At 37.3% G+C, this 26566-nt stretch overlaps 1 protein-coding gene across 11 annotated transcripts in view; it reads left to right on the forward strand.

The window, feature by feature from the left end:
• Positions 1-26566, forward strand: part of PRDM2 (PR/SET domain 2) — a 73232-nt gene that overhangs the window by 35417 nt on the left and 11249 nt on the right. For 8 of the 11 annotated variants that reach the window (XM_075773150.1, XM_075773145.1, XM_075773146.1 and 5 more), the window contains 2 exons: positions 13330-13440; positions 14945-19316. In XM_075773150.1, coding sequence (XP_075629265.1) covers positions 13330-13440; positions 14945-19316 — 4483 coding nt within the window. Of the gene's footprint in view, positions 1-9903; positions 9963-13329; positions 13441-14944; positions 19317-21270; positions 22653-26566 lie in introns of those variants that run through there. The other 3 variants (XM_075773153.1, XM_075773155.1, XM_075773148.1) reach the window with 2 other exon arrangements.

A 26566-nucleotide genomic window follows, 5' to 3' on the forward strand; every position in this document is an offset into this window, starting at 1 on the left:
TAGCTTGAATCATGTCTTAATTTAGCGAAGGCTGTAAGTTCTCCTTGTAATGAGAATCTTCCATCTCTCTTAATCATTTTTACTGCCTTTCTCTAGATGTTTTCTTTTTATGCTTCATCTTTTCAAAACCATTTGAACAATATTATTCATACTGATTCTGTATCATTAATGGTACTAAACTTTTTAGTGCTTGTTTTTATTGCAATTTACCATAATTTTGCATCAACCATTTATTTTGAATTGTTTACAGGGAACGTCTTACACTGAGGGCCTGTCTGCAGATGCCCTGTGTAATTCGTTATGCAGCATGAATTTATTGAAGTATGTGCATACAAAATTTTGATAGCTGGCTTATTTACGGGAAGAAATACAGACTCCATTCGTGTGTGTGGCTGAGAGCTTTTTTTTAATTGAGATCTCCTTTGCCACGTGATGTGTTTGTAAAGTCTCTCTGAAGATTCTCATGTCACTGGATTACAAAACTGCAAAATATCAAAGTAATTTTATGTTCCACTTATTAACTATTTAGTGTGTTTTCCAAATGAACAAAAAGGAAAAAGAGTTGTCAGACCAGAGTGTATTCAATTTTTTTAATCTGTCAGACTTTCAAATTTATTTTGTTATTCCTGCCAAGAGCCATACACAGATTGACAGGAGTGACTTCTCACTGGCCTACACTCGCTGTGTCAGGTTCCTCAAGGAAATGTTATAGCAGTCTAAGTTTTTACTTGGGTTTAACAGTTACAAGAAATAAGACTCACTGGTATTTCAACATTTGTAGCTAAGAAATTAGGTAATGTCTGACCATCAGGTATTCATTTCAGCAAATATTTACTTACCTTTTATAGACTTTTTCCCCTGGACCAAGCAAGTGCAATATTTATTTGGATTGCCAGTGCATGTAAGTTATTTAGGATGAAACCTTCAGCAGTACTTACGAGCTTAGCAGGGTTGCTGTTAAGAGTTAATTTTGTTGTCATGCTTTCTATGAGAGTTCTGCAAGAGCATTTGATGGACTATGATTGATGCTTTAGAACTTCAGAGAGGCAGTATTATTAATGTGATGATTGACGTAAGCTTACTCTAGTGAGAATATTATAATAGCTGAAAATCTATCATCTTGATTATTATTACTGCAGAGTGCCATGGAAATGGGTAGTCAGCTATACATCTATTTCTAACTTACATTGAGAGCCAGATGCCTTGCTGGAGTGAGGTCAAATATAAATCTTATTTTATTTGGCAGTCCATAAGAAACACTTTGATAGTTGAATGGGAAAGACCTAGTGTTTCTGAAGGTGATTTGATTCATATGAATTTTGGTAATTTTTTTCACACAGCGCCCTTATTCAGAGCCAAGTCCAATGCAAACTTCCTTACCTTGCTGCCAGTAAAATTGGAAACTAAATGTCTAGGTAGTAACTAAGCTTTGGTGTAAAGCAGCTCAACTGCAATGATAGCTGACCTCTCTTTAGCAGTAAGTTTGTATCAGAATGTTAAAATACTCACCTTTGCCATAGAGTCATACTCTTAAAAGGAAATGTGTGAGATATTGGTGCCAAATATTAGACTTGCCTTGGGCTTTTACCAAGGAGTAGGTCATGTGAAGTTTCAGTGAGTCGAGTGAAAAATTGACTTTACTGCAAAGTGTTCTTTTTCGAGTTGCAGGTAAAGAGCAGAGAGTCCAGTGTTTCGAATCTTACGGACCCTTGTCAGGGATTGCAAAAGCCAAGTGGACTTTGTGCTGAAAGTTCGCTCATAGCTACCAAATCCTTAACTGTTAAGTGTCAGTCTCCAGGCTCTCCTCTCATATTCCAGAGCTAGGGTTTTTTCTGGTTCCTTCCCTGCAAATGTCCAAGTTACTTTTCAGTGACACTTTATTTCTGTATTCCATTTTAGTTGACGGTTTATGCTATGAAAAGATGTGTGCAAAAAAACTTCTGCAACTTTAAAGTCTAATTTGATCTAAACAGGTTAATATTGAATGTAGCAGTTAACTGAGCAGAAGACAAATACCTTTGTGCACTGCCTGGGATTTTTTTTTCACTTTATTTGAAAAATGGAGGAAGTTGCCATTTCCTGTAGTGACTTTATGAGCCTATTGACCTCTCTTGATTTCATAAATTAGGCAGATCCCAGTTTGCCATCGTCTGGTTTAGGGCAAACTATAAATTTAGTAACTTCTGTTGTCAGTTCTGTTAATATGAGTGCCAACTGTTGCTCTTGTCCTGTAGTACTCTCCTCTGCATCTTGAGAAATGCACTGATTGGGCAAGTGGAGTGTTACAGTTAGAGTACCTTTGGGAATACGATTCAGTATATCCTCTGTTATCAAAGGAGACTGAAAAGCACTTCTGTAAGAAAATATCAATGGACTGCAGCTGAAATGAACGAAGCACAAGATAAAGCAAAGCAAATCTGTCACAATTTCTCAGCGGATAAAAATTATTTTGGGACTATATTGTACATTAAAGTAATGAGTTTACGTAATATTTACCCTCCTCCTTTATCTACTTTTATATATTAGAAAGGACCTGCAGTGATATTCTGCCACGTCACTCTGAAGTTGGAAAGAGATGAGGCTTTCCAAATTTAACAGATGCAGAGAAGCAAAGCTTTCATGCCTGCAAATGTGTCATGACAGTAGCTGCTTATTAACAACTAAAGATGTTCCATGTGAGCTGGAGACCCAGTTCCTAAAATGCTGTAATATTTTTAATGGGGACTAATGGAAACACACTATGTATTTACTACAGTATGTAGTTGGTAATTCCATTTTTGTCATCCCTGCTGAAGTTAAGAATGTTGTTTTCCTTACCTTGTACAAATATGAGTGCATGTCATTTGACTTACATTGTTTTAATTTCTGTTCTTAGTGTCTGAGCAAAAAGGTCGGGGAAATTAGTAATGCTATGCTTGTAGTAAATAATAGCCTTTAAAACTGTACAGAAAAAAAAAATACTGTTTAAGGCAAGCTTGCATTGCATGCCAGAACTGATTCCTTAGCACTTCGGAGTGTGCTGGTAAAAGGAGGGGAATAAGGGAGTATGTGCAGTGGGAAATACTATTGAATGTGTTTTCCAAAGTCATTTCCCCCTTCTGAAATGCAAGATATGAATCTACTGCAAATCTATTGGATTGCTGTTAATGACATTTAAAAAAAAAAAAAGATTTTCTTCAATAAAAATGTGTGCTCTGTGTGTGTTTTCCCTATTGAATCCCTCAAAGGAAAGATTACCTCTGCAAGTTGTACTGAAGAAAAATAAGAGAATAAGAAGGTTAAAGGAAAGAAAACTGGAAATGTGTGCCAGGGAGGGGGATGAAATACATTGTAAAACAGAAGGGGGTGATTTTACTGAGAATACTTTACTGTTTTGTTGGAGAAAAAATTCTCATAAATTTTGTAGGTATGGTAAACGAAAGGATTTAGTTGGGTAAAAATTAAAAACCAAGGACAAATTGGAGTGAATGTAAATAAAAAATGTTGAGTGTGACCTCATAGCAATTCTGAGGGGTTTAATTTTATACATGAGAGATTTAATCTGGTGGAAGCAGCACTGTCCGGATCCTACATCTGTGAGAGGCTTTGCTCTTGTTTCCTCAGTGTTAGAGACTCCTATTACAGTAATCCCAGTGGTCCGGTTAGATACAAAGGCTGTCCTGTTTCCTGGGAATTGTAGCCCTTGTACAGCTGCATTCTCCAAGTAAAGCCGTAGCCCGTGTCTGGACAAACGTTTGGATAAACTCTGCATTTTTGGTCTTCCATGCACTTGCAGCTTTTCACTAACCTTTTGAGAGTTCTGTTTGACACAGGGCAGCAAAATTGGTCTTGGTAGCAGACCACCACCTTTCTCAGCAGCATAGGAAGGGCATTAGCTTTTGGGTCTGCAGTTTTTAACAAAAAGAATTTAAAAAAAAAATCAGTTATTGACATGACCACTACTGAATTTGAACATACCAAGTTTCTCAAACAGCAGAACAAAATGGCAGGTAAAGTCCTAAGTAGTTACCTTTAAAGATAACTTAGCTAAAAACACAAGATATTTTTGATCTAACCCTCTCAGATGTTTAGTCATCCAAATAGAGCGATGACAAGTGTTTGGGTTATTTATTACAGCTAAAGGCAGACTGATCTAATAGAGGTCATTTTGAACTTTGTGGTACAAGTAGTTGTGTGAGATTTTTCATTTGCATTATCTTGCAAATGATGCTGTCAAAATGTATGTTATTTCTTAATTATCTGAATGTAGCTTCATTTCAGGGTCACAAAAACATTTCAGGGAGAGCTATAGTGAACGTAGAAGCAAGATTTTTCTGGATTCAAGTAAAAGCTCATATTTGTTAAAGTGGAGATGTAAGTTTTGACTAACTCTCTGTATTTAAATACAAAATTTGGATGCTCTCTTTTTAACCAAATTGTACATAAAAACTGTCTAAATATAGAGAACACCAGTTATTTATGGAAAATCTATGCCAGCTGTCCTTTCTTTTGCTGCTTCTTTTGTTTTAATACTTAGCAAAATAAAAGCTTATGGAATATAACTATAGAGAAGAGTGTTTATCATATTTTCTATAATGGCTTGGCTGTGTCAATGATAACTGTGGTTAGCTATCAAGTAACTTGCTAGGAATTTGTAGTGAATGGTGGGAGGCTGCGTTATTAGGGAAGGTAGGAGGTAGAAATACACAACTACATTGAGTGTTTGAGGAATTCTAGAGCATGTTTGTGTACTCTGTATCTGCTGTTTTAGTTTTAGAAATACTGGCATAGGGGCAGAAATAACATGTTTAAATCTTGCTAAGATAAAAGCTCTATGTTTAATTATTTACACTTAATTGTTTTATCACTGCTCTTGTGTGGGTTAAAATTGCATAGAATTAAACCCTGTGGATGATTGTTTGCCATGCTTTGTAATTGTTAGGTGACGTTCTGTACTACTTAAGTCATTATGGATGAGTAAGTCTTCTAGTCTATAAACTTAAGACTTCCTATGATTTATACTCGGGTTAGTCAGAAGGCATAACGTATTAAGGATTTGAATAAGATGCTGCAAATGTGGATGGCACACTATTGCAAACAGATAATACAAACTACTTCTTGCCCCTCTTTCTGTTACAGAGGATGATGGTACATAATTTAATTTACAAATTGTCCAAATTGGAGACAATTCCTATTTCAATTTTTGTGGGCTGGTGTAATACCACACATTTAAGATAGGCTTCCTTTCCAGCCTAAATGGTCTTTTGCATCTGTTTATCTGAGTTTTATGAATAGCTTCTGCTAAGCTTTTCTGGGCTCATGAAGAACTCCATACAATGGCAATATATTTACTTTTGCTTCTTGCAAACTGTTGCATCATTTCTTTATGTTGGCATGGCGTACCGTATGATGCCATGCTAACATTTCTTGTACTGATTGTTATATAATTTAAGAAGTTCGTGGTGAGATATAGTAACATGATCTTCAGTGCTATCATTAAAGCAGAGACTTTGCCAAACATTTGCAGAAATTGGCATTTTAAATAGCCCAGCTCAGAATTTTCTTATACTTTCCATGGCAACAAGTTCATCTGTTATGCAAATGTCACGTTAACAGTCTCTGTAAATGCATTGCTCTATTTCATTTCTGCAGAATGGATATTTAGTGCTTGGTACAAACATATTTTAATACACGTATACAGTTAGGTATATGTGCATCTGTCTTTAGGTGTATTGAAATATCTTCCCAAGGCAAGACTTTATTGCAACATTTATAATCTGGTTGGAAAATGCAGTGATTAAAATGCTACTATTTGTACATGAAGTGATGGTTAATGTGTAGCAATATGTTTATACAACAGGCAGTTTGGTATTAATAGAATTACTGTGGAGTTTGTCTTCCATGCTTATTCTGTTCCTCTTTCTCCTGCTTCTACCATGTAAGCTTGAAAGTGTCTTTAAGGAAGAGGAGATACAAATTCTGCTGGAAAAATTACAGAAGAACCTTTGCTCACTGCATTTGCTTTTATTCTTGATATCAAGCAGCCGTTTATCTCTGCTGCTGCTGTTTGTGGTCTTCAAACAGCCATAGTAGTACTGGTCATTGAGTTTTGAGGGAAAATATATTCTCTAAAACAACGGGGCATGCAGTTTCTCTTCAGAGATCTTGTTTCTATAACTTCTGCTTTTGAAAGATTCCTCCTGGAGACCTTTGGTGTCACTTGACACACGTGAACCTGTTGCCGGACTGACTGTGTGCATGTACTACTTCTGCCTCTCCTACCAGCCTGTGATGAAAGGATTCGGAGAGCTGAACCAAGACAAGGGTGGTCAGCCCCTGGCGTTTCAGTTACATGGGGATTGCAAGCAGTTGAAGTGCAGTGCCCTGCCGAGGCTTTGTCATAAGAACAGTGGCGCGGTTGTGCTAAGCGCGAGACCTGACGGATAACACGAGTATCTGGCTGTGGGAGGAAACAATCCAGCAGACAACGGTGAGGCCATCCCCTTTTTTGTAGTACAGGGATAGGACTTTGACTACAGATAATTTCCAAGATTTTTTCCCAGTTTTTTGCAAATAATATAGCTATATGTCTTATCCCTCTCCACCTTTAAAATTATTTGGAACATTAGGTTTGGGCAGATAGAGAATACGGAACTAAGATCTTCTGCAGCTCTAAATTATTCTCATGGTTCTCAGGAGCCAGAAGTTAAAATTACATTGTGATAATTTTTGTACACTGCGAAACAGCTCATGTCAATTTTAGGGCTTCAGTTGCTTAACAGTAGCTAACATTATGCCTGCGTAAACTAGTTGTATCTGGATGGCAAGAAAAATGCCCTGCCAGTTATTTATAATAATGATGGATTGAGGAAAATGGCAATAAAGACATTTAAATATTGTCTTTTTCTGCTTGTTTTCATACATACTTGACAGCATTGTTGAAATAGGCCTCCTAATGATACTGTGTATGTAGCCGTTCAGATTTAATTGACGTCCCCTTTAATTAAATGTTTGTTTCAAAAATTGAGCTGTGCCTTGTATGGCTTGTATTTCACCCTTAGAATTACTGGGATATGAATAAAAATGCGTTGCTTTTGCATCCTTTTTACATCTTTTAAAATCAGTTTTCAAAAGATTGAGTCTTGAAAACAGAAAAGTTGGTTAATGTTGTCATAGTCTGTATTTTTGAATCAAAGAGATAGGTACCTTCCTACCTAGGGGATGAATTTTGTCAGAGGGTGTTAGAAATGGGTTTATGTGTGTCTGCACACCACCAAATGGGGTGCATCTCTATAGCCAAACTGGAAAATACTCCTAGTATAGCATATCTTACACTAACAATAAAATAAAAACAAAAGGCTTTTTCTGGCTTAACTCATACCAATTCGGTACAAATCTACCACCAAAGCTGTTCTATGGTAGCATTTGAGTAGCTGAGTCTTGGGAGACATCCTCTTGGGTTCTGCCGTTGTTTTTCTTGCCAGTACAAGAGCATTTTTCCCCCAAAGCATTTGGTGGGCAGTGGTTTCATGTGTTTTGTTTTAAGTTGGAAGCTTTTGAGTTCAAAAAACGTTCCCTCCCCAGCTAATAATGTGTGTGTTCAGAAGTACACTTCAGAGTTTTTCAGCTAAGCTTGCTCTAATCATGTTTCAAAGCAGTATTTTCAATACAAGTAGTTAAAAGCATCTTTGGTATATTGTTCTATTAACAGTAATGTTATGTAAGAAATATTGGAAGTTGATGTCATAATATTTAAGTAACTTTATTTCAATAAAGCAGAATTGTTGAGGTTTTCTTTCAAGGTTGTCATCTTTCCTATTCCTACCCTAATATATACTAGCTTTGTGACTTATCTCTGTTATTTTTACTCTTGCTTCCTCTTTCTCCAATAATTTGCAGTGTGACATTTTGAACAATGTAGTGGAATAATCTCACCTATCCTAGATCACTTAAAACTTTGTACGGCAATTTAAAAATGGTTTAATTACCATAGGCTATGAGATGGCGGATACTGCGAGTCAAATATTCTTTGACACAGGAATATGATGGAGGTGTAAGTCTGCAGTGCTTGCAATGCAGCCCCTCTTTGAAAATGAATGAATAACTATGCAATGAACCTGTAGTATATGCTTTGAAATGTGGCTGTTTGCTTAGATCTTTAAATAAAATATTTGCAGAACCTCATGGGTTTGAGGTCATGTTTTAAGCAAATTTCTGTAATCCCCATGATTATACAAATAATCCTCCTATATATATGTGTGTGTATATATATATATATAGGGCATGTCATACCTACCAGCTTTCCCTAAATGTTAGGAGCTCTTAGCTGTTCTCAGGGACTGTAAGCAGCTCTTACACGCAGGTATGTTGCCATTTGTTTAACCAAGTGGTTTATGATTTGGCTTTGCTGTCTGAGCAGGAGCTGGTAGATAATAATGAAAGGTTTTGTAAACAAGATTTCACTGTGTAATGAACCATGGCTAATGGTAGAATAAAAAAAATAAAAAAGCAGAATGAAGACGCTTAAATGCTAACTGAGAAAAATGTGTTAAAAGAACAGCCTTAGTAGTCACATCTTCATAATGGGCATTTTGAATTTGATACCTTTATCTTTTTTTGATGCTTGGTTACTTTACTGTTTAATCAATTCCTTTTATTAAATATGTAAGCTCTTTAACATTTATATGCTGTGACAGTCACAGTTTGACAAGATTCGGAGAAGTCACTGCAATGCATTTCTGCATTTTTTTATGCTTTTCCAGCTAACACAACTTGTATTTAATTTTTTGGAGCAATTTATTTATGCTGTTATTTTGGATGTTACTTTTTTGTGTGCAAAAGACATTTATTTTTTCTAGCCTGTCTTCCAGAACAAACAACTAGTCAGATTTTTACAGATACCTGAAGGTTTAAGGAATTTACTTTGCAAAGCATGACATCTACCAGTACTTTGGAGACAGGAACAGAGGAATTCTGGTGCACAGCAAAATGTTTCTTAAATAAAAAAACAAGTTGCATCAGTATTTTAGAAGTTGTTAGTCGGAGTAATGTGGAAATGGTCATGCAGTTGTCTTCTGAATTTTCTGTAAGGATTTTTTAGCTTGTTTATACACTTCTTGTAAGTGATAAAAACAACGTTTGAGGTCAGATGTGAGTGTCCTTACTTTATGATTTTAACTAGGAATGTATTTGGTGCTGCACTTAAAGGTTATTAAAGGTAATAGCATCTTGTACAATTGAGCAGTATTTATAGAATTCACCTCCAAGTGTATGGAAAGACTGTTTAACTTCTTCCGTCCTGGCATCTAAGAGTGCTTATCCCATCCCACCAGAAATAACTCCGTTGTTTTACAGTTCCATCAGTGTTTCGATTAACAGCAAAAACACAAGCACGGATAACTGTAGGTTGTTTTGAGATGTCTTGTTTTGATCGATATAGTGAAATATGGGCAAGTAAAGATTATTTCTCTTTTTAAAACTCTTTCTCTGTCATCTGAACTCCTGTGAAATAAGTGGGACCAAGCATAAGTATCAGCCGATTTTCTGGACGTCGGCAGTGGCATGAGCTCTCCTGTGCCTACTGCAATGCTTGTGCTAAATGTTAAACAGGTATTGTAAAGGTGTAAAGGCAGATAATGCTCATGCTGACCTGTCTACAACATAAGTGAAGGAAAGGGGAGAAAAAGGAGCCATATTTAAAAGTTAAGTTGCAAGACAAATTGATGCCTTCCTCTTTTGATCTTTGTCGCTATAGACAAGTAGCTACTTTCCATCTGTTTCTTTCATTCATTTTCCTTTGCATCTTTCTTTTGTGATTCTTTTAATGCACATACACATATATTAAGTTCTGCCCTTCATTTATTCTTTTGTCATTGTTTCCATTTCACTTTCCCTGTGTTTCATTCCTGTATCTTTCTTGTTTAGACCAAGTGGAGGATCCAGCTGGCAGTAGAAGCCATGTAGGACCCTTCAGGAACCTGATGGTAAGTGCACGTGTGTACTTATACTCAGGCTTCCACCAGGTTCTGATTTCTGAGGCATTTCCCCGCTTCTGCAGGCTTCTCTTAGTTCTTGACATCTTCAGCTGTAAGAAAATTAATGGACAGACCTTGGGCTACTCATTGATATTCTTTATATCAGAATAGTAGGTTGCATTTTTCATTGAAAAACTGCAGGAAGAGAATGGTGCACATCTTTCAGGTTTACATAGATTTTTTTAAAAAGCCCTTTTAGAATTCATGAAGGAAAGTCTATCAAAAGTTATTCAGTATCTTCAGAAGTTCCTGAACTCTAGATACATGAAAGCTGGGAGAGCATACCAGTGAAGTATCACTTTATTCTTAAATTCTCTTCCTGGGCATCTGCTATTGAAGGTTCAGGGCCGTGAAGTGGATGCATCTGGGACAGTCATTGCCATGCTTGAGAGGAGCCATGCTTGAGTGGAGTGGATTCTTTTAACTTTTACAAAGAAAGCTGCAACCTAGAAAATGAACAAGCTAAAGCTGGTAAAAGGAAAACACAAAAAATCAGTTTGTATTTCTAGTTGATACATGTCAGAAATTGATCTGATGCATCTAAAATGACGTATGTATGCGAGCAATTTTGCGCACTATTCTGAGTGAGGGCAAGTAGGTGCTGGATGAATCTTCTCTTCAAATGTGTTTATGCTTAAAGGCCAAGAACTTGACACATTTCCAGCTGTATCAGTAAGCAGGTTGCATTTTTTTTAAGGAGTGTGGCAAGAGAACTTGGAAATGATCCTCTTTCCATCAGGAGCATAAGGCGATATGTGACTTGGGTACAAATCCTGCTATTCTTGTGACATACCAGATTGTAACTGGATTTGAGGTACTATAAATTTTAGATTCTATAAATGGATGACACTTAGGAAGACTTATGCACACTTTAGCATTTATGAGTGATTTTTGTTGTTGCTTTTACATACTTTCCCTCACACTTTAAAGAGCACAATATATTACTAATCTTGTTATAAGAAAGAATTAGTTTGGTCTTGGTTTGAAGGCTTTTACAGTAACCTGTCATTATGCTGTGAAATTCAGTGCTGCTGTAGAATTACATATAGAATTGCCCAGTGACTTCATCTGCAATACCATCATATGCTGCACCATCTAGTAAAACATTGTCTCTAACCGTGGCCAAGCTTGGCACAGATGAGAGGGGCCTGTGGACCGCTTGTTTCCTTCTTGTGTCCAGTCTCACCTGCAGAGGTGAGAGATAAATCTAGAATTTTGTCATTTAAATCAAGATACTGCATGCATGTTGGGCTTCAAACGATAAGCAGTCTGCAAAATGTTGATAGCTCTTAAAGGGTTCTACATTTTGTTACGTTGCTCCTAAGGTGTATTGTGATGCATGTTTGGTTCTCTTGGAACGTATTGAAACTTTACATTGAGACATTTTACCTAGAAATAGAGCTCTGTGTTGATTGTGTTACTGTACATTTAAAGAGGGATTTCAGGTAGCTTGGCAGATACTTCTGGAAACTTGTTTAAAATCTTTCATACTCAGATCTTGGTACTACTGGTTGTAATTACAAACATTAGAGGTGCTGATAATGTAAAATTATGTTCAAGCTGGATGTTCAGTAGCCTGTCAGGTAAAGATGCGCTTAAACTCCTTATGCCTGTGTGAACGCTAAAATATGCACTAAAGTTTCTGACAACTTGCAGGTGTTTGGTATAAAATACAATTTGGGTCATTACGGCAGGTTTAGACACAGGGGTTGTTGCAATATTTGAGGATATGCAGAAATAATTGCTAGTTCACTTTAGGAAGGGTGCATGAGTATTTTCCAAAGGTGACAAAAATTCATTCTGAGTGACTATTGTCAGTTTCTCAGACAAAAAACTGTTAAATTGGAAAAAATAAAACTGGATAATTGCATACATGAAACTGAAACACACCGGAATTTGAGGAGAGCCTGTGAAATCTGAGCTCCTTGAGAGGAAGTACAGATAATTATTTAGATAGACTAGAATGTTCAAATGAAAACAAGCATTTCCTTTTAAAGCTGACCTGTCTCTGATCTGTTCTGTTGGAGGGGGTGCATACTTGGAAATTTTCAGTTTGAATAGAGGAACATTTTTTTAAAAGGCATTTCAGTTTCTTGGCTCAAGATGTGAGAAATATTTTCGAGGAAAAAAGGAGGAACTTGTTGACAGGATTGTGAGTTGGAAGAATATGCTTCTAAATAAGAAATGGATTTAGGGCTGCGATGTGCTCTTCTGATTAGAGGGAAGGGTCAGTGTGTTAAAAAGTAGCATTTTGTGTGTTAGAGGGAGCAAAGGAATTTGGATTGCTGCTTCTGGACAGTTGTCGTTCCCGAGAGGTGATGTGTAGAACTGTGAAGTTGCAGAGGAGACTGGTGTCTCAACCACAGTGTTGTATGTAAAATAACCATTCTGTGTGGAGAATATGGTCTTTGCAATTAGTTGAATTGGAAGACCTTAAAGTTTTGTTTGTTGTTACACAGTCCCTATCATAATTTCTATCTATTATAGGACTGAATCTTTAAGATTAATGGAAAAAATGAGCAGTATACCTTTGTAGTGCGTGGGTAAATGAAGTTTTTGATGTCTTTACATCTTGCGTCACTGATTAGGTCTTCACGTAGTGCCCTAATCTTCATTGTGTTCATCATCCTGTGTAACTAATGCATGCTTCTTAATTTTGCTAACAGAAAATGTTAGCAAACTTGCTTGTGTCGGTGGACATGATGAAATACCTTTATATTTTACTGTTACTCAGTTCCATCTAATTTGGTTTTACTGTCTTTGCCTTGTTGGTCAAGATCATGCTGCTTTTAGTCTTCTCATAATGTTATTGCTTCATTGCTTTTATTGTAGCTCTCTTCGAGTCATTATTCAGAATGCTCATACAAGTAGAGAAGCCTCTATGGGTTTCTGCTTCATAAGGTCTTCTAATTAACATTAAGGAGTAATAGTATATGAAGAAAAATTTGTATTTTCCATATACTTGTATGAGATACAGTAATAGCCATATGAAGGTATTGGGTAACTGTATGATGTTAATTCTGGACAGCACATTTCTGTTACAGTCTATTCTTGCTTTGAAAGTGAATATAGTATTTTGGAGTTTTAGGTTTTTAAAAACTCATTGTTACATTTAATTTCTTCTGGTCTCAGGAGACTTACTGCTTTATCTGAATGTTGTCCTTTTAACTGATCTGTCATTTGTATTCCTCAGAAAAACAGGGTTTCTGCAAAAGTGTGTTACGTACCAAAGCTGGGTGTTTTAATTCTGCCACTCAAATATGAAAAATAAAAATTGTTGAACATAAGTAATAAATGTTGGGTTTTTTCTCCCCAGGAAAGAAAAAGACTCAGGAAGGTAAAAACAAGGGAAAGAAGGCAGCGGATACAAAACAGAAAAAGGCTGATTTGGATTCTACTTCTGCAGATATGAGGGATTCTAAAGAGGGTGAGTTCTCAAGTATCTTTTTTTTTTTTTTCCCCCTTCTGACTATCCTCTTGAATCAAAGGACACTTTTTGTTATGTTTAGTATGGTAACAAGTTGTGTTATTGTAGCAAAGTGAACAAGTTTATATTGTTTACCCAGACTTTTTTTTATTAATAAGGAACTTGGATATCAGAAGTATGTCATTAGACATGCAACTCTGACAACGAGAAAAACTAATGCACTGTACAATTTAGACATAAATCTAAACTCCTTAGAAGAGCAGAGCAAAGTCCTTATTCTAAAATAATGTCTTTGGAGCTTAGTTATACAGTCATTATTTATTGCTATTTAACAGAAGTCAGTGTCAAGGGGAAAAAAAATACACCATTAATGCACTGACTCACTAAGCATGCTATTTGTCCTAAAGATTATCCGCAAAGGTTGTTTATAAATTGGCTTGGCTTTTTTCACATAGTATGCATGTAAAAATGCATGAAAGATATTTTGACTGTATAGGGTTTTTTGTTGTACAAAGAATGTAGAACTTTGCTGTACAAGAATGTAGAACTTGCCACTGCTGTATAACCAATAATGTTTAAAGCTCTGTATAGGTACTGATTTCTGTCAAGCTTCTCTTCTCGAAATTCTTTTGACCTATAACTCCTCCATTCCTTCATTGTGTTGTCCCTTCTGCTTGCACAACACACGCACCACTGTTCCTGGTGTCTTATGCCCCAGCTAGGGAACGGAGAGGACCTTCTTGCTCTATACATGTAACCACCTATGCAACATTGAGTGACTAGGCAATGAAGTTATTTCTTCAGCAGTGGATATAACTGACAGCAGATAGGTCAAACTAGCATGCAGAGATGTGAATAAAGATTCTGCTGACACCAATAAATGAGATGCATGCAAGCTGTGATTCAGACATCTAGGAAATAGCCATTCCAGCAATGGCTAATAGAAAATCTGATATGAAGAATGGAAAGGACTATGCCAGATACAAGGTACACCTTGCTGTGCATTACAGTACAATTTCATATTGTTTTGTTGTTAATAATTTGGAGAAAACAGTCAAAATGCAAAATTTGCCCGACAAGCTTCCTATATACTTTGTGTGTGTGTATATATATATATTTTGCAATACTTCCCTGTCACTTATTTGCTGTAAGAAAAGTTAGTGAAAGTTGTTTGGTTTTTTTTTTAGATTTCTTGTAATGTTCTGAAATCTGCCTTGAAATCTTCTGGTACTCTTTAGGCTGTTATGGGTTTCTTGGCCTCAATGTTCAATTCAAAGATTCTCAGTTTAGTACAGGCCTACGTTAACGGAAGTTCAGGAAAGGAAATTTTTGAATACAATTTACTGTCAGAACTGAATCGCAACAGTGAGAAGTAGTAGCATTCTGTTGCATCATAAATGTCGGATATGTTGTGTTACAGGAAAAGGTAGAAGAAAGATGTAGCATACTTTGAAGTGTTTGGTAAAAATGACTCATGCTTTTCTTTTCATACTTTGTTTATCAGGTCATAAAGAGGAAGATGAAACACCTTCTGTTTCTGCTGTACTGTCCCTGGAACAAACAGCAGTGATTCAGGAAATGGTAAATCAAGATGTACTTCCAAAGCTGATGATCCCCAGTCCTACCAATGAACCGCAAATGGTGACTGAAGACAAACAAGGAGAAGCAATAAACTGTGCATCAGACGATTTAGATGATGATGAAGAGGAGGAGGATGAAGAAGAGGAAGATGAAGAGGAGATAGAAGATACCAGTATGCCTAAAGAACATGCTGAAATGCCTTTGATATGTGAAGAAAAGTTAGACTCTATGGAAGAGCAAAAGAGTACATCAGAAGAATCTCCAGAAAGCTCTCCAAAGAAAAAACTTGTTGTGAAAATTCCAAAAGCAAGAGGTGAATCAAATGGTGATGTTCAGGAAACATTCATGTTTCCCTGTCAGCATTGTGAGAGGAAGTTTACAACAAAGCAAGGACTTGAACGCCACATGCACATCCATATATCTACTGTTAACCATGCTTTCAAGTGTCGATATTGTGGGAAAGCCTTTGGTACTCAAATTAACAGGCGAAGACATGAGCGACGCCATGAGGCAGGGCCAAAAAGGAAACCGTTCTTAACACTAACGTCATCACAACACTTGGATAATGTTGCTGATAACCAAGTAATTGTGGATGATGGTCTTAAAGATGACCTGAATGTTTCCAGTCTTGTGCAAGACTCTGTTGTCTTGGATTCTGAGAAAGTTTCCCAAGAAATGTCAAACTCCGCTTTTGCTGAGGAAAATAAGGAGCCCAAAGAATTGCATCCATGCAAATACTGCAAAAAGGTTTTTGGAACTCACACCAACATGCGGAGGCATCAGCGTAGGGTTCATGAGCGTCATCTTATTCCCAAAGGTGTCAGAAGAAAAGGATTCTTTACAGAAGAGCCACCGCTTCAGACAGAGCAGGCCCCACCAGTCCAGAGTGTATATATAGCAAGTACAGAAATAGAAGAGGAAGGTGAAGTAGATGATGTCTATATTATGGATATTTCCAGCAATATCTCTGAAAATTTAAATTATTATATTGATGGTAAAATTCAGTCCAACAGCAGCACTAGCAATTGTGACGTGATTCAGATGGAGTCCAACTCTGCAGACCTCTATGGACTAAATTGTATAATCAGTCCCGTCACAGTGGAAATCTCCCCAAATTTAAAGGTTACACAAACACATGTGAGTGAACCTCCCAAGGAACCCTCTAGCAGTGGGAGCAATGAATCCAAAAAGAGGAGAACTGCCAGCCCTCCTCTTGTACCAAAAATAAAAACTGAAATAGACCCAGAACCTATAACTCCAACTAGTTCTTTAAATCTTCCTCTTAGCATTTCAACAGAAAGCTTACCTTTTCATAAAGAAAAAGGTGTTTATTTGTCATCAAAATTAAAACAGCTTCTTCAGACACAGGACAATAAGAAGATAACTCCGGCAAGTGAAATCCCTAAACTAGGACCTTCTGTTACATCATCGCCTATTTTGCCTCCGGTATCCAGTAGATTTAAAAGAAGGACCAGCTCGCCTCCCAGTTCTCCACAGCACAGTCCAGTACTTCGAGACTTTGTCAAATCAGGTGAGGGAAAAACTGTGTGGAATGATAATATTCGGAGTTCAAAAATGCCAAAGTTAGAAAGCCACGGCAACTCACCTGCTTGGAGCTCGACTGGAAGGGAGGAAAAAGAGGCTTTGAGCCCTCTTTGCTTTGAAGACTATAAAATATCAAAAGACTGGACAGCAGCTCCGACTTTTGGCAACGTGTGCAACCAGCAGCCACTGGATTTATCTAGTGGTGTGAAACAAAGGTCTGATGTCAAAAATAAGAATCAGGTTCCCTGGGAATCTGTTTTAGATTTAAGTGTGCATAAGAAGCCTTGCAGTGATGCTGAAATTAGGGAATGTAAAGAAAATTCCACACAGCCAACCTGTAGTGGTGTTAAAAAGAAGAAACCAACCACTTGCATGTTACAGAAGGTTCTGCTGAATGAGTACAATGGAACGGACACAGGCACAGACAGCACACTTGGTGTAAACAGGAGTGCGAGCCCAAGCAAATCCTTGGAGCCTGAGGCAGAACCTGACATGGATCCCAGTCTCTCTGCATCGTCTTCTGTTGACAGTCAGCCCCATAGTTCCTCAGTTTCCCCTGTGCCACAGGCTTCTGTACCTTCCATGTGCCAGCTGCCTCCTTTGTTAACACCAACCAATCCTCCTTCCCCACCGCCCTGCCCGCCTGTGTTAACAGTTGCTACATCACCTCCTCCCCTCCTTCCAACGATGCCGTTATCAATTCCAGATGTCTCTGCCAGTGCCACTAACACTTCTTCTTGCCCATCGCCACTTTCTAACACTACTACCCAGTCCCCACTACCAGTTCTTTCACCTACAGTTTCTCCTTCTCCATCTCCTGTTCCTTCTGTTGAACCTCTTATTTCTGCTGCTTCACCTGGTCCTCCTACACTCTCTTCCTCGTCTTCCTCCTCCTCTTCCTCCTCTTTCTCCTCCTCTTCATCTTCATCATCTCCATCTCCACCTCCTCTTTCTGTAGTTTCTTCTGTTGTTTCCTCTGCTGATAATCTTGAAAACACTCTCCCAATAATAAAACAGGAAGAAGCTGAAAATGAACAACAGAAAGCAAGAGAGGATCCTCATACTTCAAGTGAATCGGGAGTAGTGCAGGAAACATTCAGTAAAAGCTTTGTGTGCAATGTCTGTGAATCACCTTTTCTTTCTATTAAAGACCTAACGAAGCATTTATCCATTCATGCTGAAGAATGGCCCTTCAAATGTGAATTCTGTGTACAGCTTTTTAGGGATAAAACAGACTTGTCAGAACATCGCTTTCTGCTTCATGGAGTAGGAAATATCTTTGTTTGCTCGGTCTGTAAAAAGGAATTTGCTTTTTTGTGCAATTTGCAACAGCATCAGCGGGATCTCCATCCAGACAAAGAGTGCACACATCATGAGTTTGAAAGTGGGACTTTGAGACCCCAGAATTTTACTGACCCCAGTAAGGCGAACGTGGAACACATGCAGAGCCTGCCAGAAGATTCTTTGGAGCCTTCTAAAGAGGAGGAAGATGAAGATCTCAATGATTCCTCCGAAGAGCTTTATACTACTATAAAAATAATGGCATCAGGAGTAAAATCTAAAGATCCAGATGTTCGTATGGGCCTCAATCAACACTACCCAAGCTTTAAACCACCTCCATTTCAGTATCACCATCGTAATCCTATGGGTATTGGAGTCACTGCAACAAACTTCACTACCCACAATATTCCACAGACTTTTACTACTGCCATTCGTTGCACAAAATGTGGGAAAAGTGTTGATAACATGCCTGAGCTACACAAACATATATTGGCCTGTGCGTCTGCCAGTGATAAAAAGAGATACACACCTAAAAAAAATCCAGTACCACTGAAACAGACAGTGCAGCCTAAGAATGGCATGGTGGTTATAGCTGGCCCTGGAAAGAATGCCTTCAGACGAATGGGTCAGCCTAAAAGACTTAATTTCAATGTTGAGATTAGCAAAATGTCCTCAAATAAACTAAAAATAAGTGCATTGAAAAAGAAAAACCAGCTTGTCCAGAAAGCTATCTTGCAAAAAAAGAAATCTGCCCAGCAGAAGGCAGAACTGAAAAATAATCCATCCGAGTCAGACTCTCACATCTGTCCCTACTGTAATAGAGAGTTTACTTACATTGGAAGTTTGAATAAACATGCGTCATATAGCTGTCCCAAAAAACCCATCTCTCCCTCCTCCAAAAAGAATTCTTCAAAAAAAAGTGCAAGTTCTTCTTCACCTGCAAGCAGTGAAAAGGGCAACAACCAGCGTAGGCGAACGGCAGATGCAGAAATCAAAATGCAAAGCATGCAGCCTCACTTGGGCAAGACAAGAGCACGAACCTCAGGACCGGCACAAATCCAGCTTCCCTCTGCATCCTTCAAATCAAAACAAAACGTTAAATTTGTATCTTCCATTCGATCTAAAAAGCCAAATTCATCTTCGTCATTGAGGAACTCTAGTCCTGTAAGAGTGTCCAAAATGTCCCACGTTGATGGGAAAAAAACTAAGGTGGTCGCTAAGAACAATTCCTCTGGAATCTCAAGCAAAGCCTCCCGGAAATTGCACGTCAGAATACAAAGGAGTAATAAAGCTGTTTTGCCAAGTAAGTCTGCTGTGGCAAGTAAGAAAAAGGCAGACAGATTCACTGTAAAATCTAGAGAGAGGATTGGAGGACCTATTACACGAAGCCTGCAGCAGGCGGCAAATGCAGAGGCAGCAGAAAACAAAAGAGATGAAAGCAGTACAAAGCAAGAACTAAAAGATTTCAGGTAAGCATTTAATTTGAAGTTGAAACAACACAGGAACACGTTGCTTGCTGTTTTGCCAATTTTCTTGGTCTTTTTTTGAGTTTCTCATACTTAAATAAAAAAAAAAAAGGTTGCATTTCCTAAAACGCGGTTAAGTAGCTCAGTCATGCTGAGGTATGATGTACATACTTGATGCATTTTGTCATGTTGTCATGAAATAATACATAGTTTGTATAGAGAATGTCTTTAATTATAAACTGAATTGAAAACTCGGGGGGGGGGGGGGGAAATGTCAGTGCCTGAGTGCGAATAAACTTCACATTATTAAACTTAATGTTATTGGAGACAACGACCTTGTATTTGATATCTAACATGTATGGTGGCCCAAAATCATTCTTGGTTTAATTTATGGCGGTTTGCTAAGCTAAAAATCATGACTGCATTTTTTACTCAGTAAAATAACTTGCATTGTTTTTTAATAAAAAGCATTCTCTGCATATCATACAACCCCCCGTGACCAAATACCAAAAATGTATGTGCATATTAATTGAGTCAGATCATTAAATACTTAATATAAGGGAAATAGATGTGTAAAAGATACATGAACATGTAAATTTGTTAGAAGTATCATGCTCTTATGTTTCAGTATAAAAAAAATTTTATAATTGAAGTTCTATTTCTTTTTGAGAAGAAGCGTTTTAATCACAAGAAAGGGTAATACTTCAATAAATAAATAAAATCTTAATCTACGTGCCTGAGTCCCGACTTACGTCTTCCTGTAGTCTCTCAGATCAATAGGATATTTTGCAAAGTGTTTATAACTTTTATTAGCATGCTCCTGCCCTGTTGCTCTTGGAAACAGGTATCTGATTTGCCCAGTAACTTTCACAAAGCTTGCTGGTAATTAAGAATTCTTTTGGTTTTGGTAATTGCAGTGCATGGCTGTAATTAACACCAGATTTATGGCTGAAAGCAGTATTTTTATTTTTTTTTTAATCAAAGTAATTGATAGTGGAGGAGGGGGAGGAACTGGCAGCCTCCTTCAGGAGAAGTGTCCCCTAGCTGAATTTGTCAAGAAATATCAAAATCCAAACTATTTGCAGCTTGTGTGTCTTACTGTGAAGACCTCCTAGGTGAAAATTTTGAGGAAATACTTTGTAAACAGAACTATTTCAAAGTGCTAGAGGGGAATTTGACTTAAAATAGTCAATATCCAAATTAGGACGTGTTGAAGGAGAAAAATGTTACTGGAATTTGGAGACTAATGGTGTAAAAAATGCCTTTAAGGATCAAGGGCTGTCTACCAGGCCTGTTCTCTTGGGACATAAACATCTTTGTGTGACTTAGTTCTCTTCAGCTGCTCTCTTAGTGTTATGTGTGAAACTATATTTTACATGATGCCAGAAACAGATCGGTAGAATTCGAAGCCAGAATGACACATCTTTCCATCTGAATTAATCATTTGACCTTAAACAAAATAACCGAGTACTTGGAAATCTGTGCATATGGAAATTGTTTACTAGTATTTGGGGTAAATAACATTTTACCTAGGGGTAAGATTTCCTTGACTTTCTCAAATACCGTTAGTTTACTTTGGCAGCTTGCAGTCTTTACTGGTTTAATGAATAGTTATGCTAGAAGAATTCTTGCTTTTTGTTTCTGAGATGTTCATAGATCTAGATTGTCTAGTCAGCTTTTTTATATCAAGTACATAGTATGAAGAATTTTTTTACCTTCATACACTAATGTCAGCACAGGCTAAGTTCAGTTCTATTCTGTAGGCACTGTTGGTTTTGGGGTTTTTGTGTTTTGGTTTTTTCTCCCCAGGAAATCTCAATATTCATTCAAGGCTTGCTTCATGTAATACTTGTCTCCAAATTTGTTTTTCACCTTTCAGTTTTTCTGTGTAAACATACTCCGTTCATAAATAGTTTGTTTTGTCATTTATCTTCAGTTTTTGTTTTTTATTTTCTAGGAATCTTCTGTAAAAACAAACCAAACAAAAAAAAAAATCCCTTAATGACATGGTAGAGCTGTTGCATGCTCAACTTTAGGATAAGCACTACGACAATGGATGTGAAATCCACCAAGCTTGCGAAACCAGCTGAAGCTGACTCACAATCATAATATTGCCTGCAGGCTTCTTGCTAATATTCAGTGTCAGGCACAGATTTTCTTATTTTGTGCCTGACACGCATGCTGGGCTACAGGATGATTCAGATAAGAGAAGGGTACTATTAAAACACACACACACACACACCCCCCCCCCAGGAAACCATGACAAGAAGTAGTGGGATTCGCTAAACCACATCTTTTGCTCTCCTGTTTGCTTCGATCCTGGTTTTGTCTGTACCTTCATGGGTGGCGTATGGGCAGTTCAGTTGTATACTTGGCAAAGCAGGTTCCCTAGTTTTGTCAATAATTCAGTGTAGATTCAGGGACAACAAATGTTGCTGCACTCAAAGTATTTTTGTCATGTATTAAGTGTCTCGTAAAGCCTTTTTGTCTAAATGAATCAGTAGAGGCCAACCTAGCACGACAGAATTTCCTTTTCTTCCCACCTTCTCACTTTGAGTCTTTTAGATGGCCAGCATACAATGGGAAAAAGCCTGATTGGGATGTTTTATGGATTTTCCAAATTCCTATTTATACATGCAAATGAAACTTTATATAGCAATGAAATACTGATATCATTTTCTAAGTACCATATATATAATGAATGCAGTGTATCTTTTTATCGATAAGAAGGCTAGACCAGGACTACAGACCTGTATATTTTGAAAGTTAAATATATAATTACTCTAAAGGTCGTACACCTCTATCTAATAACTTAAGACAATAAATTGGTCTTTGTTCATAACAGCTTTTTATGGAAATACCGTTTGTCGTGTGTTCATATAGCTTTCAAGGTTAATGACAGAATTGATGGAAAGTGACTAGTTTCTTTATACAGCCACCCCTTTTTATTTTTTGTTCTTGACTTAAAAAGTAATCTACCTCTTAAAATTTGTAGTTTAATACTTGTTTGGTGAATTTGTGCCACTTTAACTTTCACTTTCACTATCATTCCCATTTTGTTACATTTCTGTTATGGGGACTTTATGTTGAAATATTGTATAAAGCATTTGTAGCAAGTTTAAAAAATAAAATATTTAAAATTATTTAAATTGTTTTGGACACTTCAATTGTACTATATGTGATTTTACATTTTACATTAATTTCATTTTGTTTTCATTTTGGGTTGTTAATCTTGGAGCATGTTCCTGTATTAAACTTTGCTGTTAGTTATATTGTTTCTTCTCTTGGAGAGTGATACAAAGACTGTGCCAACATTAAAAATTACAATTTGACATAAAAGTGGGGTTGTCATTGCTTTTGAACATTGTAGCCTTGCTGAAGATAACTGTAAATGCAGGTAAGCAACTGAAGAGGGATTTTTCTCCTCCAGCATGCAATGCCTCCTGTAAGTTGCAGATGTATTAAAGAGTTTCCCTGGTGTTGCAAGCACTTAATGACCAACTAGATGGAACTATCATGACACATTTTATATAACTGTAACCAATAAAGTAAACTTTTTAAAAACTTGTGGGAAACTTGCCTTTGTATGAAAACCAGATGTAGCAGGAAAAATGAAACAATGTACATCTAGAAGGAATTAAGTGTGCTTGCATCTTTTAGTTGTCTACACCCAGTACACTGAAACAAATTTATACCAGTTTGACACTTTTGAGTTAGTCTTAGATTTTTATTTTTTTTTAATTGTGGACATAGTTGTTAAATTTAACTTTTAATTAAAACTGCACATACCATTTCAACTTTTTCTGATATCATGATGCTTCATTTTATATGCTTTAAACTTGTGGAATAGTTTAATTTAAAAAAATACATGTAAAGTGTGTTTGCTCTGAGGATTTTGAAATGTTGCATTCCACCACCGAGATGTGCATTCTGCCTCCTCCAGTAGAGCTGGAAGCATCTGTGTCTGTATTAGTGTGGCAGTTGGGTGGAATAACCTAACGTTCACTATCACAGTAGCCCATTTCTTAGCATATTCACTACTAATCCAGTAGTAAGTTAGTATTATATGTAGTTGTCTATTCAAATTAATACTTCTGTTTGAGCAAAATTCTTTGGTAAGGACACCCTGTGTATTTTCCTGCGTGATATGTCATTTCCTGAATATTTCCATAATTTTCCCCTGAATTTTAACTGATAGGGAAAATCTGGTACAATCATGCAGGAGTACTAACACTGTTCATTGAGTGTTTTTTGCAGGCACATCTGCACTGTGATAATATACGCTGCAGTTTGATAGTTGCACCATGATTTAAAGAGGTGAATTAGTCTAGCTTACAGCAGCAATTATATCAATTAGGTGGTAGCACAGCCGTACTGAAGGTTTTTAGTATTGATTAGGTTTTGTTATATTTACCTTATGCAAAACAAAACGTTTTCATTGCCCATAGCTGCATTTGGCTATTTTATAAGAATTAGGAAACACGAAAAAAGAGGTTAAAACTCCTCTGTAGCTTTGAAGTCACTGAGGGTGGGACACAAACTTAACTAGTCGTTTCACATCTCCTGTTACAACTGAAACATCAGTTAGTGTTTGGTCTTACAGCAGTGTCAGTATCTTGATCACCTTGTAAGGATTTATTAGAGATGTCCAGCAGTGAACTGATTGTAAATAAACCAGCTTTCTCCTCATTCCTTAATATTACGGCAGACATCCTGTTGCCATTTACTGTTTCTCTGCTGTGATACTAAATCCTGTTGTGTCTCAAGGATGTTGCCACCCTGAGACGGTTCACACACGTTTGTACACGCTGGTTCTCAAGTGAAGTGCTGTGTGATGGAGATCTGTATTCCAAAATGAGAACTAATCATCGAGGAAGAAGTTTAATTCCTGAATAAGCTACTCATCACAGATAGGAAACATACAACTTTTATAGTTACTATTACATCTCATCTGCATAATTGAATTTCTGTGGCTTTTATAACTGCCTCTTTGTGATCTGAATGCAAGAACAAAGCTGTAACCATGCCCACAAAGTGCTGACATTTCTTGAAATGCATCCAAACAGGCGATGGAGATCTCACACATTGTTTTACCTTTTTTCCCCCCATTATCTAGTTTGCTAAGAGGAGTTAAAACCAGCTTGTATCAGAGAATGTCTTAAATGTGTTCAATCCTAGGCATTACAAGACAGTCCAAGTGATGCTCTGTAAGCTCCTGACCCTTTGTGTAAGCTACCTGTAGTTGATTTAGTCTAGTGTAGTTCTGGTACTATGCTTTGTCAGCATTTTGTATTATAAGCCTTTCATTTAAAAGTGTCCTAGTTTATTTCCTGATGATTTTCTTGAGGGGAGGTGTCATAGAACACTAGATCCTGGCAATTTGATGTGTATATCTTCAATTTCTGATGTAGAAATGACTAGCACTCCCTTCACTTACTGAGGTTTGTGATTTCAGTCCCAAAATTATGGGGCCAGTTCCAGCTTTTACTGGAGTCAAGTTCAGCTAAGCAGCTGAGTTGCAAATGATAACCTGTGAAAGACAAATAGCTTGTGAATGACCTTAAAAAGGCAACTTGGAAGACCTTACATACTACTTCTAGCTTTTATTTACTGAATGTGTGATCTATGAGCCACATGACGTTCTGCTTCTATTCATGGTGAAAATGAGCTAAAGGATAGATTCTGAACAAGTGCTTGCTGTTTCGGATCTGAGCTTTTGTGGTAAGTGAACTGTGAAAAAGAGGTAAACTTCCACATCTTTTGTTTAAACTGGTAAAGAATTGGAAAGAAACTCTTGGGACTAGCATGAAATTTCATAGCAGTCACTGAAAGTACTTTGATACCAATATAGAGCAAAGCTGTTGGGTTACCCCTACACAGTATTTAAAAATAGACTATTAATACTTGTAGAATTAATACTGTGTCATGTTTGGTGTTTTTAAGCCATAAACTGCAGTTTGGAAAAGTGCTCAAGAGTTAGATGCACAAATCTTAGGAAGTTCGATGGGAACTCTGTAAAGCTTCACATACACAGCCACAATAATCTGAATTATTTTTTAAAGTGCATTGTTTCATCTAAACTTTGTGGACGGACAGTTATCCAATGTCCAGTGAACTGAGAGCTAAAGGCTCCTCAAAAGAGATTCTTTATACTTGGGAATAAAGTACAAATTCAAATGCGCAAGAGATTTCAAGCAAGCTCGTATTCAGATTGCAGTAACCCCCCCGTAGTTTGTTTCCTATGTATGCTATGTGATGTATTTTAATTCTATAGGTGCATACTGTATTTTTTTGGTAGAACCCATGTAATTTAATTAAGGTGGAGCTGCTCTAAAAGTGAATAGCAGCCCTTTAATGGAAGAGGGTATGTGTAGGGCCTTCTGGTGTTTTTTGGAGGAGTGGGAAGGTGAGGGAAGCAATTCTATGTCGGAGCAAGATGCAAGTAAACCCTGTGTATGGTTAATGGTCCATTTTACACACCAAATGAGACAATGAAAAATGTTATTAAAGATGGGTCTTTATTGCCTACGTGTGAATGACTTGATATCATTTCCTAAGCTTGCTTTGGGATCTTGACTTTGCAGTTTAAGTAATGTCTTACAGGTATTTTTTGGAGTGAAATGAATACCAAGGTAACGCTCAGGCTGTAGCTGAAGTTGGTGCTACTTTGTGCTCACCGCTTAAGCAAGGGGCCCTGCCCAGGAGTTTAAAATACAAATAGGTTATTGGGCCAGGAGTGGGAAAGGGCTGTTGACGTAAAGCATCCAGTGTCTAACAGGAGATCGCAGGCAGGACTCGGGAAGGAACGGGAGGTACTGGAGTCCTGTTCTGTCTCTGGACCACATGCTTAGGCACTAACTACTTTTAAATCTCTTCCTCAGTTAAGAGAAAGCTTTATTGCTATTGAGTCACTTCTCATTACTGCTCCCCTTGCGTGCTTCATCGCTTTTCACTCTCATTTTGCTGATCCTGCACGTTTACTTCTCTTAGTAAGTCTTTAAAAATGCTTTGGGTCCAGTGTACTTTTGAAAGCATGCATTTGAAAAAGAGCATTGAAATATTGCTGGGTTTTTTTAGATACAAGGCAGTAAAACACTGAAACCCAAAGGGAAGTTTGAGTGCAGGCATCAAGTTGGAGGGAGGCTTTTTCTTAGGAGATAGGTAGCTGCTTCGCTTCCTAATTTATTCAACACTCGAGCGGTTTGTAGAACATAGTATAGTAATCAGCAACGTGCACTTTGTTTGCATATATC

Source organism: Balearica regulorum, chromosome 21 (assembly GCF_011004875.1).
Source record: "Balearica regulorum gibbericeps isolate bBalReg1 chromosome 21, bBalReg1.pri, whole genome shotgun sequence".
In the NCBI taxonomy this organism is placed as follows: Eukaryota; Metazoa; Chordata; class Aves; order Gruiformes; family Gruidae; genus Balearica; species Balearica regulorum.